This window comes from Stenella coeruleoalba (assembly GCF_951394435.1).
Source record: "Stenella coeruleoalba genome assembly, chromosome: 8".
Lineage (NCBI taxonomy): Eukaryota > Metazoa > Chordata > Mammalia > Artiodactyla > Delphinidae > Stenella > Stenella coeruleoalba.
Genome location: NC_137154.1, coordinates 61,059,320 through 61,072,026, shown reverse-complemented (window position 1 = coordinate 61,072,026; position 12,707 = coordinate 61,059,320). Strand labels below are relative to the sequence as shown.

The 12,707-nt window shown below is 34.5% G+C and overlaps 1 protein-coding gene across 19 annotated transcripts in view; it reads left to right on the top strand.

The window, feature by feature from the left end:
• Positions 1–12,707, top strand: part of DLG2 (discs large MAGUK scaffold protein 2) — a 2,041,348-nt gene that overhangs the window by 1,327,217 nt on the left and 701,424 nt on the right. Inside the window, exon 2 of one of the 19 annotated variants that reach the window (XM_079928915.1) lies at positions 6,093–6,155. The exons of 17 other annotated variants lie outside the window; for them this stretch is intronic. In XM_079928915.1, the coding sequence (XP_079785041.1) occupies positions 6,153–6,155 (3 nt within the window). In that variant the 5' untranslated portion in view covers positions 6,093–6,152. Of the gene's footprint in view, positions 1–5,804; positions 6,156–12,707 lie in introns of those variants that run through there. One more of the 19 variants, XM_079928916.1, reaches the window with a different exon arrangement.

The window sequence follows — 12,707 nt, the reverse complement described above, 5'->3', positions numbered from 1 at the left end:
TGTTCCCTCTTCTTTGTTTTCATTTTCCCCCATCACCAAATTAGACAAGTTTATTCTTTTACATCTTTCTCTTTCTTAACTCATCACTCATTTGAACCCAAATACATTGCAATTATGTCCGTTTTGTGATAACCTATTAGACAAACTAAATGCTTACATATAAAACAAATATTAGAGATACAGATTTCTATTACAGTGTGGTAGGCAGAGTTTTGGTCCCCATGGTCTCTGCCAATTGGTGTCTTTCCTGTGTAGTGTCACTGCATTCCATGGCAAAAGGAAATATGCAGATGCAACTAAGATTCCTAATAAGCTGACCTTAAGATAGATTATCTTGGATTTTCTGGATGGGTCCAATAGAATTACAGGATCCCTTAAAATCAGGAGAGGAAGTCAGAGAGGTCTGAAGCATGCAAAGTACTGGCCTGTCGTTGCTGCTTGAAGCGTTTAAAGACCACATGAAAAGTGTGAGAAAGAAATCAGTTCAACCAGTGAACCTGAACCCTAAGCTCCAGATGAAAACCACAACCCTGGATAATACCTTGATTTATCCCAGTGAGACTCTGAGTGTGGAATCTAGTCATGCCATGTCAGACTTCTGACCTAGAGAGATAGGAGGTAATAAATAACTATTGTTTTAAGCCACTAAATTTGTGGCAACTTGTTATGTAACTATAGAAAACTAAAACATGGGGAACAAGTCAGTTCTTCGCTTTCCAGAACAGCCATACTGGAATTTTTTAAGCAGTGAGCAATTGTCATACACTAAAATTATATGCTGGTTCAAAGAAATTGCCCAATACATTATTTTTCTAGATATTTCTACACTAAAAATGAGGTAATCCTGTTCATGACCAGTGATGGTGCTTCTTCTCTTTTCATGCCATACTATGCCTCTATTTATTCCCCTTCATCAGTGATTTTTTGTTTCTACTGATGCTAGACCCTCTGTTGATATCATCAAACTTATCATGCTCACTAGTAACATTATTAGTGCTCCCCAGTATCCGGTTCTCCTCTCCTTCATGGGCATATAGAACAATACATTTCCTAGACTCTTGGAGTTTAGGCAGGGTCTTGTGATTAATTCTAGCCAATGGGCTATGAACTGAGGTGGTGAAAAGCCCCCTCTTGACCTTCGGCTTTTAAGGAATGGCCTGGAGAACTGCTCAACTTTCAGATTTGTGTAAGAAACAAAATTTGTAGCATTAAGGTACTGAAGTTCAGGGGTTAATTTTGTTCAACAGTGTAACCTAACCTATCCTGACCAATACAGGTAGAGCAAGGATAAGTTCTACCCAGTGACAATATTTTGCTAGGTTTCTGGATTATTCTCGATTATATAGAAATCAAACCAAGACACTATGCCTAAAATCACGTGAAAGTTTTCTAATTTGTGTTGAATGAAAATTCAGAATGTGATTTTTGAAAAGCAAAACTAAGTTTTGACAAGTGTTGGACTTGTGTATTGATTAAAACAGGCACATGCTTAATTCCCCCAAGCAAAGTCTCTACTGTGATCCATACTCTTTTTCCTGTGATTTTCTTTGAAGCTGCTTCATTCATTTGAATCTCACCTTGAAGAACAGAGCATCTCCAAGACAGTCATTATTTCTTCACTGTGACATGACTAATAGCTTCTGCCATAGGTGACAGTTCTTTGCAGTCTTTCTATTTCTTTTCTTTTTTAAGATTTGCATTGAAATGTATCTTCTTCAAATGGATATGTTTATACCTATCCAGAATTAATCACATTTATATTATGTGATAACTCTTTTCAATAGATTACCTAACTGCCTGAAAAGATAGCCACTCTTAAGATAGAACCAAGATGATTTTCTCTCACAGTCAAGTTGGAAAGCATCCAGACAGTTGGTGATCTGTTCAACAAGGGGGATGAGGAGGAGAGCTGTAAATTGAATGTACTAGTTATGGTTCTCTTGTGAAATTAAAACTAGCTGAGCTTTAATTTCCAACCTGAGAATTCATAGGCACATACATTTTAAAAGCTGAGCTGCGAATGCACTCTGGCTAAATTTGATTTTATCTAACTTCCAGCATTAGTTCTCCATCTTGAGCTCCCAGAGCAGAGAAACAATGATCTACAAAGTTTGCAGTGATCAGGCTTGGGCTTTTGAAAGATTTATTTATTTAAAAAATAGGACAAGACACCAGGTTTGTATCTGAATTTATAGCTCAGCATTCATGTCAGTATTGTAATATTCATCATCATCTCCTTTCCACCAATTCTACTATGTTTGTGCTTTTTCTCACTAAATATTAAATTTCTTTTATTTCTTGTTTGTTTTTTAAATTAGTATTTTATTTTGTTACTGACAAGAAAGAATAAGTAGAATAATAGTCCATTGGGTCATCTGACCTTTGTGTGACTAACATAGCCAAACATATTAAGAACAAATGAAGAAATGATTGTAGTGAAATTTAAGACTATATTATTTTTGGTATGGTCTCCTCCTTTAAAGCTAGTGGAATAAAAACCACAATATTTCTCACATTTTAATGTGCCCAGGAATCACCCAAATATCTTGTTAAAATTCACATTTTGATTCAGTAGGTCTGGGGTAGTTCTGGAAATATTGCATTTTTAAGAAGCTCTCTGATGATGCTGATGCTACTGATCTATGCTTTGGTCCTTACTTTAAGTAGCTTACCTCTAAAGCATTCATTCATTCAGTCAGTCAATGGATATTTATTAAGTCCCCAATATGAGCTAGGCCTTTTAGATTTAAAGATAGGACATTTCCTTGCTCTTAAGGAGCTTCCATTCTAGCAAAGTTAAGCTCAAACGCAAATAACTAATGAAAAATTTAAAAAGTAATGTAATTGAGATGACTACAAAGGCTGAAGAAGGTCAGATGGGGAGTGACTAATTCTTCTTGCAGTGCAGCAAGAAGGTGGGAGCAGGCAATGGAAGACTTCCTCTGACCTAAGACTTAAGAACTAGGAGTTCTTTCATTTTGAGGATTTATCTTTGCTGGAACAAGGCCTAAGGAGTTCGTAAACTATGTGAGCAGCTACTCTTACAAGTGAAGAATACTAAGAATGTGGCTCACAACCTGACAGCAATTTCCGATGGGAACTATCCTCATCTCCCCACCGACCCGAAAAAATAAAAATAAAAAAGTGAAAGCAAGTACAATAGTTGAATTCAGTTAAATGAGCAATTAGAAATGAGTCATTAACCGCTTATTTTCAATTCAGCTTAAGAAAATTCAAATGCTTACTTGATGGTTTCTATATAGGTTTTAAGTAGACAAATCCTCTTGTCATCACCTCTGAAAAAAAATTATTTGCAAAGGTAGATTTATCTGTAGGTTAATATGCTTAAAGTTCATATGCTCCAGGTCATTTATTTTAACAGCCCTTTCTAAGACCCTAGGAAAAATTTTAGCAAACTTGTTCTTATAATTTTGTGTCTTTAAAAAAAAAGCTCCGCGAAACCTGGCTCCATCCCTGAAAGCATACCTTCTATTGTAAGAATGATTACAGTTTTCGTGTTTGCTTTGAGGAATGTGTTCTGGCATCATATAATTGGTAAATGATATTTAATCAGTTTTCATACAGTTGAGCTCTGCAGGTAATAAACAACCCAAAGAAAGGAACTCTCCAGGGGTGATAAAAATTATCTCTTGCTCATGAATATTCCATTTACTCATTTTCTACAGATGGATGATTTCATTTGAAAGTAACAGAAAAACACAGAACAACCTGCATGAAGTGAACAGTGCTTACTGTAGATGGATCATAATGAAATCAGCATGTTGGCATAACTGTTGATGTGCAATGTAGTGAGCCCCTCTCCTTGAGGATCTATACAAATCCATCCTCTTTCCCTTATATTAGAATGGAAGTATAGCATATATTCTAAGTTTGAAATATTGAAGCCATGTACTCTATTTAATTTTGAGTAATGTGTCTTATCTCCACAACAAACAAATTCTGAATATAATTAGTCCTTTTCTTCCCTACACAGTTAAATTTGATTCTTATAGCCTAAGTTTCTTGTAGGTGATAAAACTGGATAACATCTTTTTTAAACATAGTCATAATATAATCCTAAGGAAGGTCTACTTGCTCTTGGTTAAAAATTTTGTTTTCTTTTTTTTTAGTTTTATTTTTTGTCTAAAGCAATAGGGAAAATTTGGATAGTGGGCGTGCTCATGTAATATATACCTGTAGGCTTATCTTTTTTTTTCCTTTTTTAACCTTTTAAAATTAAATTATTCAAAATAATTTTTGAAAGCTTCTCTTGCACAAGATGTGCCCTCCCAGAAGCAGCCAGTACTCTGATTTCTTTCTCCATAAATGAATTTTGCCTGTCCTTAAACTCATATAAGTGGAATTATGTACATATGTGCTTTGTTCTGGTTTCTTTCACTCAACATGTTTTAAAGATTTATCCATATTGCAGTGTGTATCAGGAACTTGTCCCTTTTATTTCTAAGTAGTATTCCATTGTATGAATATATCACAACTTGTTTATCCATTTACCTATTAATAGGCATTTCAGTTTCCTATATTTTGCTATTGTGAATAAAGCTTCAATGAAGATTCTTGTACAAGTCTTTCTGTGGACATATGTTTTATTTTGGGTAAATATCTGAAAGTAGAGTTTCTAGATCATTAAGTAGACGTGTGTTTGACCCTAACAAGAAACTGCAAGTGTTTAGTAAGGACGTGCCAGACAAATTTCTATATTGGTTGTTCCATTTTACACTCATACCAGCAATGTATGAGAGAGCAAGTAGCTCTGCATCCTCTCCAACATTTGGTATTGTTAGTCATTTTAATTTTAGCCATTCCAGTGAGTATAGAGTGGCATCTCTATAGTTTTGATTTGCATTTCCCATATGACTAACAATTTTGAGCATCCTTTTATACATTTATTGCTCATTCATATATCCTCTCCTGCAAAGTGTCAGTCTAAGTCTCTGCCCATTTTTTAAAATAGACTTCTTATTTTGGAATAATTATAGATTTACAAAATATTTGAAATGATTGCTCAGAGAGTTCCTTTATACCTCTCACCCAGTTTTTCCCATTGATAACACTTTATATTACCATGGTATATTTGTCAATATTAAGAACCCAACATTGGTACACTACTATTAGCTAATTCCAGACTTTATTTAGATTTCATCAGTGTTTCCATGACTGTACACTTTCTCCTCCAAGATTCAGTCCAAGGTTCCACAGTGCATTTCTTTGTCATGTGATTCCGTGTCCTCTAGTCTGTGACAGTTTCTCAGTCTTTCTTTCCTTGTTTCTTGTGACCTTGATGATCTTGAGGAATATTGACCAGGTATCCTTTAGAATGACCCCAATCTGGATTTGTCTGATTTTTTTCTCTTTCATGATTAGAGTTATGAATTGTTGAAAGAATACCACAGAAATCAAGTGTTCTCATCACATTATATGAGGGGATATATGATATCTACATGTCATTCCTGGCAATGTTAACCTTTATCACTTGGTTAAAGTAATGTTTCTAGGTTCTTTCAAGGGAGAGTACTAGGTAGTATTTGTATGTATATTATCGCATGTAACCATTATAATCTATAATTTGTATATCTTTTCGTTTGTGTGCTGAGTCTATATAAACAGTTCTTATTGATGTCTCTGACTCTAATCCAGTTTGATAGGATTTATTCTAGACTTCCTCTCTTTCTTATCTGTAACTTCCCACCCCCCTACCCTCTGACAGTGAGAAGCCTGCCTTCCACCATCTACCATCCTTTTGCTTACTTGTTTAATACCAGTGCACATGTACAGTAGTCTCAAACTTTTTTGCTTGAATTCTTGTGAGAAATAAATGTATCAGAATACAGTGTTTATGTACAGTATAGGGGCCCTTTTCTTTTTAACCATATAGTTTCTGGTCAAAACAACATTTTCCAAAGTTACTTAGGTCTCCTCCTTTTTTCCCATTTAAAAAATAATTGTGTTGTTTACTTTTTTATTATCCATTTGTAAGGATTTTTTTATATATTCAGGATGCAGTTTGTTTGGGGATGTTTACTTTGCAAATATTCTTTCCCAGACTGTTACTTACATTTTTATTTTCTTTACAGTGACTTTTGACAAGAAGAAGTTGAAATTTTTGTGAAGTCCAGTTTATCAAATTTTCTTTTATGGTTAGTGCCTTTTGCATTCTAAAATACCTTTGCCTATCTCCAGGTCACAAAATTCTTCTTTTAAAATGATTTTTTACATGTTTTCTTCTATGAATTATATAGTTCTAGCTTTTACATATAGACCTTTAATCCGTCACAAATTAGTTTTTGTGTATGATGTGAGATAGGTGTTGAGGTTCAATTTTGCCTATACAAACATCTAGTTGATCTAGCATGATTTATCTACCCTTTTTCACATCCGAAACCACATGCAGAATTTTCCTACCTGACTTTCCTCTACTCTGTTTATGTAAGTTCCAGTTTCCCTAATACTGATAAAGGGTTAGCACTCCTTTCATACTGTTCAATCTTACCCCTAATTCTGATGTACCATTTATTTGACTCTTTTTACATAGTTGTCTTGGTTTTATGTCTGTTTTTGAAGAAGCTGTGCAATTTATTTACAAAAACATTCATGTTTTTTCGTATATTTTGATGTTACATTATCTATAAAATAATACTGTTGTGCCGGTTATTTGTTCCCTTGTGCTCTCTTAAAACTGGAGTAAACTGTCAGTTGTAGGCCCGTTCAGTACATTTCAGTTTCTTTAAAAATAAAATCAAGAAAAAACTCTGTTTACCTTTTCTCAAATACATTTCTCTAAAACTCTTGCTTCTTCTGAGAATTCCTAATAGACAAAAAACTTCAGTAAGGGTAGGCTCTAACTTTACTTCCTGCATTTTGCATTGAAAGCATTATGATATCATAGAAAGAACATCACAGGCTTTAGTTTCTGAGGAATGGGGATTAATATACACTTGCTACCATTTTGTCCTGCATGACCTTGGGCTAGACATGTCCTCATGTATAAAATGGGAGTAATAGTATTTACTTCATACAGTGGGTGTGAAGCTTAAATTAGTTATTAAGCCAGACTATCTATACCTTTGGGTAAACAGAAGTGGTCCAGGAAGGTACTCAAACCAAAGGAAAAATATGGCTCATTTTCTTAAATCATTATGCAGAGGTTTTAGGGAGAAGTATATTAGTATCATATATATATTGTTTTAATTTTAAAGATGAAGTATGAGATAATAATTAACTTTGGATAGGGGCTAGGGTAGCTGTATGTAAGCTATACCACCAAATATTTTGTCTCCCAATTCAATCGTTTTGTAGCCATTACACAATTTAGTGAAAATATTTGGAAACCTCTAGGTTGACCCATAAACAGTGTCCAGAATTGCTTGGCACACAGCAGGGGCTAACTAAACCTTGGCTGTTATTTTAGTTACTTGAGTATATATCTGGGACATAATTTAGCTTTAGAAATTTTTTTAGTCAATAATGTGCCACACTTTTATTGTTGACATTTAGGTTGTTTTATTTTACCTTTGATATAGGAAATGTTATTAAAATTTTTTTTAAATCTTTTTAAGTCCCATAGTGTTGAAATATTCCCCACTTAGTGTATACATTTTTTTTTAATGTTAATAGTTTCTTGACACTTTGGAGGCTTTTTAGTGATTTACATTTCACATGACATGGGTGACATGGGAATCATTGCCCTGGTCCTGAGTTGAGCAATAGGTTATCCTTAATTTTTTTGGAGAACAAATAAAAAATGATAATGTAAATTCATTGCAGTTTAACTATAATATCATAATTTTATGCATGGGAGATTTTTTGTTATGTTTTGATTATACATATAGACCAACTCACACATCTTGGATCCTTCCTTTTCAAAAATAACATGATATAAGTCATTAGGGACCTATTCAAAGGGAAATGAGTGTATTAGGCATGTGGACCTAGAGATAATTTGGAAATCAACTTTCATTTTTCCTGTATATTTAATATACCTTAGATCACACTTAGTATCAAATTATTCAACATATGGTCCAAATCCTTCTATTTAAAAATAGATATTCATTTGAACTTCATTTTGATTTCTAACCTAGAAAACACACCATATACAGAAATAAATTTAAGTGACAGGATCAACTCCTTCCCTTTAATTTATGATAAACTACACTGGCAAATTAACTGGAAGTCAGTCTTCCTGAAACATCACTTGACTATATTATTTTAAATTCTTCAATAGTTTCCTGTTAACATCAGGATAAAATTCTGTTTCCCCAAACGGCCTTAATACTTTGCAACTTATCCCCACTGTTATACTTCATAATTCCTCAATAGAATCTTTTTTTTTACACCTCAAACTGGCCTCATAATTATCATTCATAGTCTTTGAGAGTCATTCTGACATCTTAACACTTTTTCATGCAGCTTTCCTTGCCTAGAATTTCCTGTCTTCTCCTTTCAAATGGAGGCACAATGGAACAAAAGAGGATATTTCATAAGAAATATCTATAATATTGTAGTTCTTACCATAATTTCAACTAAGTCAGTCAGAGTCGTCTAATTTGACCTGTAAGATACGGTACACAATTCCCTATAGAGCATAGGACCCAGAGCAAACTATGATATGTGTCTTTCCAAAATGAAATTCAAATAAAATGAAATATATGGGTTTAATCCAAAAAGGAAAAATTTCCCAAAATATTCCATAGAAGACCGAGAGAATTAGTGGCCATTTTGCTCTGAGGATGGATGGTTCACTATATAAAAACATTTCACATTTATTCATTATTTATTATATGCCAGCCACTGTTCTAAGTGCTCTTTTCATATGTTGACTCATTTTACACTCACAGTCTGGTCCCGAGTTCCTCTTTTAATCACCAACATTCACTTCCTGTCCAGGTGTCTTTTCTCTGGGCTGCCTATATGTTAGTTTAGTATCTACGAATCCCAGGTCAGTCTACCGCTAGGAGATGGGGCTGGTTGTTTTTTCCTAAAATTAGTCTCCCTGAGTCACTGTTTAGATCCATGGTTGTATCAAGTGTTCCCCTCCTAAGTTCCTGCCAAATTTGGGGGCCTTGGATATTGTCTTAATTTATTATTCTCCAGGGGTGACTTTTTAACTAGAATGCATTAATTATGCTGTCATGTAGATGCCCCTCTATACCACCCATACCATAGGTGCTTAATAAATTCTTGTCAGTTAACCAATCAACTGCATTCATTGTCCACCACTTAAGAAATAGATACAAAAATCATTCTTCAGTGGATTAAAAATGATTATTTTAAAGCAAACATTCAATAAAGTAATTTATAACGTAGAATCAATTCTGATTTAATATGAGAATATTTGCTTCTTTCCCCCAAACATTTTCTGAAGAGTTGACATCACCTAAATAGCAATGTGTATTGCATTTGTCATGATTAGGAATGTTTACATTGGGGGCCTCTCAGATGTCAATACAGTTTCATTTATAAGGAATTTTTTATTAAAATTGTCTTTCTTTCCCAATTTCTTCTGATCAAAAGAGAATGTCTCTTTGGAGAAGGCCCATGTGTTCTTTATATGTGTGTCTTTTTTTAACTTATTAAACTGTTAACTTTATTCAGAAAGTATTTTAGATCTCTCTCACTTGGCAAGCCCCTAAATTATCTTACCATTACATGCAGGCCAGATTTTAAAAGTTATGCAGAAGACAATGTCATATTTATAATACTCATCCACTCTTGCTGACTTAAAATATTTCCTATTGTTTTTAACATATTAAAAACAAACTTCCTTTTTTACCCAGAGCTGGGAGGTATATGTCTCCTCTTCCCTGTTTTCTGAATCATACAGTTTCTCTACTGGTAAAGTACTAGTAAAAAGGAGTCCAAACTCCTGAACTCAGGCTCCCATGGGCAGCAATAGTACCTTAATGGCACACTTTGAACTAACCTAACCTTTTTATGTCCTTTTAAATTTTCATTTATGTTCTAGCAAATCTTCATGGTGTTATTAGAATGCCCCGTTTCTATAACAGGAACGGGCTAGTTGATAATAGTAGCTCAGGGAAATTCCAAGATGCTACTCCTTGCTTGGGTTTCTTTATCCTCAGCTTGTTGGGGTTTTCTAAACTTTCAGTGGCAGATTTAACAGAAGGTTCTATGTACAAATTACAATTTGTTCTTGAGTTGGCTGCCAGAATGGGAAGCTGAACTAAATGTCCACAGTCCTTATCCCCACTACCACCACTCTCCCTACCCACTTTGTAGATTCAAGTAAGACTATTCAGTTGTCAGTGATGATTTATTAACTGATAATAACCATCTGTTCCAGGATCCTTGCAAAAATTATTTAATATAAGCTACTTCTTCTAGCTAAGGATTTTCTTTAAGAAAATGCCATGAAAAGTGTGATCAAATATTTCAGAAGTTCTAACTTTGGATATTTGTAACAGCATTAACAACCAGCCTTTTTCAGTTCCCATTTATATGGCCCTTTAAAAAAAAATTTCGGCCAAAGTTTTCTTAAGAAATGGGATATGTGTTATGGGGTATACGTTCTATGCAGTTTCTATTGTAATTTTTGAAAGGGGAGTAAGCCATCTTGTCCAAAGATTTGGTGGTCTTTCCTTTTATGGGGCAACCATATCCAAATTATTTTTTGCTCTTTGTTTTCCAGCTAAAATCACATACAGTAAGACTAGGAATGAAAGACTAAGACAGTCCATTTGAATAATTCTGTCTGGAGTCCTGGAGCCCTATCTTGCAAAGTTCACACGACCGATCATTTTCCTTTCGTCTTAAAATTGAAATTTCTGATAATCGTGAATGTTTTGGATATTAAAAAACAAAAACAAAATGAAACCTTAGAGATCATTACTCAACTACCTAACATTATAGATTCAGAAACAGGCCAAGTAGAAGATTCAGCTTTCTCCAGATCGTACATTTGGTTGGCAGTAGAGTCGGGGCTAGACTCCAGGTCTCCTGATTCCCAGACCACAAACCAGGCTGCAGTTTAAATGAAAAAACTTTTAATGTTTTTACCCTCTTTTTTGCATCTGATGTTCTTTGCCCTTCTCTTAAAATTGTTTCAAAGACTGCTCAGTAAATATTTAATTGAGCATTATCATTATTTTAATATACATAATACTAATCGACCAGTATTTATTTTTCTCTTTATCAATAAGCCAGCGTCTCCCAACTATTTTTTGTAGGAGAGCTATTTCCTAATTGCATGAAGTCTCGAAAGGAATTTATCAATTGACAAAGAAGTGAGGGAAATCATTTTGGATGGCAAGAAATTTTTGAGTGTGAAGAAAGGCCACCTAGCTGCCCTTTCCTTTTAGCCCTAGAATATTGCAGATCATCGCAAATCTCCCAGCAAGGAATCCCTGGTAGGCTTCCAAAAAGCCCAGGCCGTTGCTATTTCATAGAATATACTAGCCCATTTTCTTTTCTGAAAGAGGAACTTTCATGTTCTAAAAACTAATTTAAAGTGTCTGAAAATTAAAACCCTGAATTATTTTAACAAAATTATGTGCCTTACATGCATAGTTTGAGTCGGCTTCTGGTTCCAAATCCAACTGTGTAACAATAAGGTATATTAAATCAGATCTATTTTTGAAACTACAGACTTAAACTTTGCTACATTTTCTAATCATGGTAAACTCCTTGTAGTCCAGAGAGTTCATCAGATACTTTCTCTTTATTTCCTCTTGGTGTTTATGTGCCTGGAGCCATTTATCTGGGCCTCTAGAGAATACTTCCCATCTCCTCAATTCTCCATTGTATTGTCTATTCATCCTTCAAGACTGTTTAAGCATTGCTACTTCTGCAAAAACTTTTCCTAGATACCTCTTGTGCTCCAGTCAGGATATGTGTATCTTCTATAGACTCCCACAGCACCATCTCATCACCTTTATCATGACACTTACCTTACTGTGCTGCCTGTCCTTCACACTAGTCTCTAAGATTTTAATAAAGTTCCTTAAGTCATAATACTTTAGCATTGATCATTCATTGGTCCTAACGTTAGCACTGACCCTCTTTAAACCTACATTGTTCATCATTTCCAGAACATGGTAGGCACCTAAGACATATATGAATGAATGAGCGAATTTCATTAATGGGCTTCATTGCACACCCTACTACATCTTGGTTCAACTTTGAACCTAGTGAAACAGATAATTCAGTGACACAAAAAATCTTTTAAGTTGGGCACTAAGGATTTTTACTGCAAGCACACTCAAGGCCTTGTTACAGTCTGTCTTTTCTTGTTTTTTTCCCCTAATAATTCTGCTTTTTGGCTTAGTGGGCTGCTCCTTTAAGGGTGTTTTTTGGCAAAAAAATAAGCAACTCTTTGCCAACACCTCCCTAATGGAGAAGTAGGAGGAGCAGAAGGGAATATTTAGGGAGAGCTGTGGCTTTGGGGTTGCAATTTTGAAGCCAGTTTTTTTTTATAAGGAATGATTCTTGTTTTAAGTTTTTACTCCAATATTAGCTCAGTGGGAAAACATTTTCTTGCAAAGCTTATGAAAATTTGTTGAAGTTCCCAAGTTTTCAGTGGGAATCCTGAACCAGGAATCAAAAAAATATAAATGCTCACCCCAACTTCATAACTTGTTCACTGAACTTGGTCAAGGTACTTAACCTCTCTAAGCTTCAGTTTATTCATATGTAAAGTAGGGATAAAATCATTGCTTATCTCATAGTAAGATAAT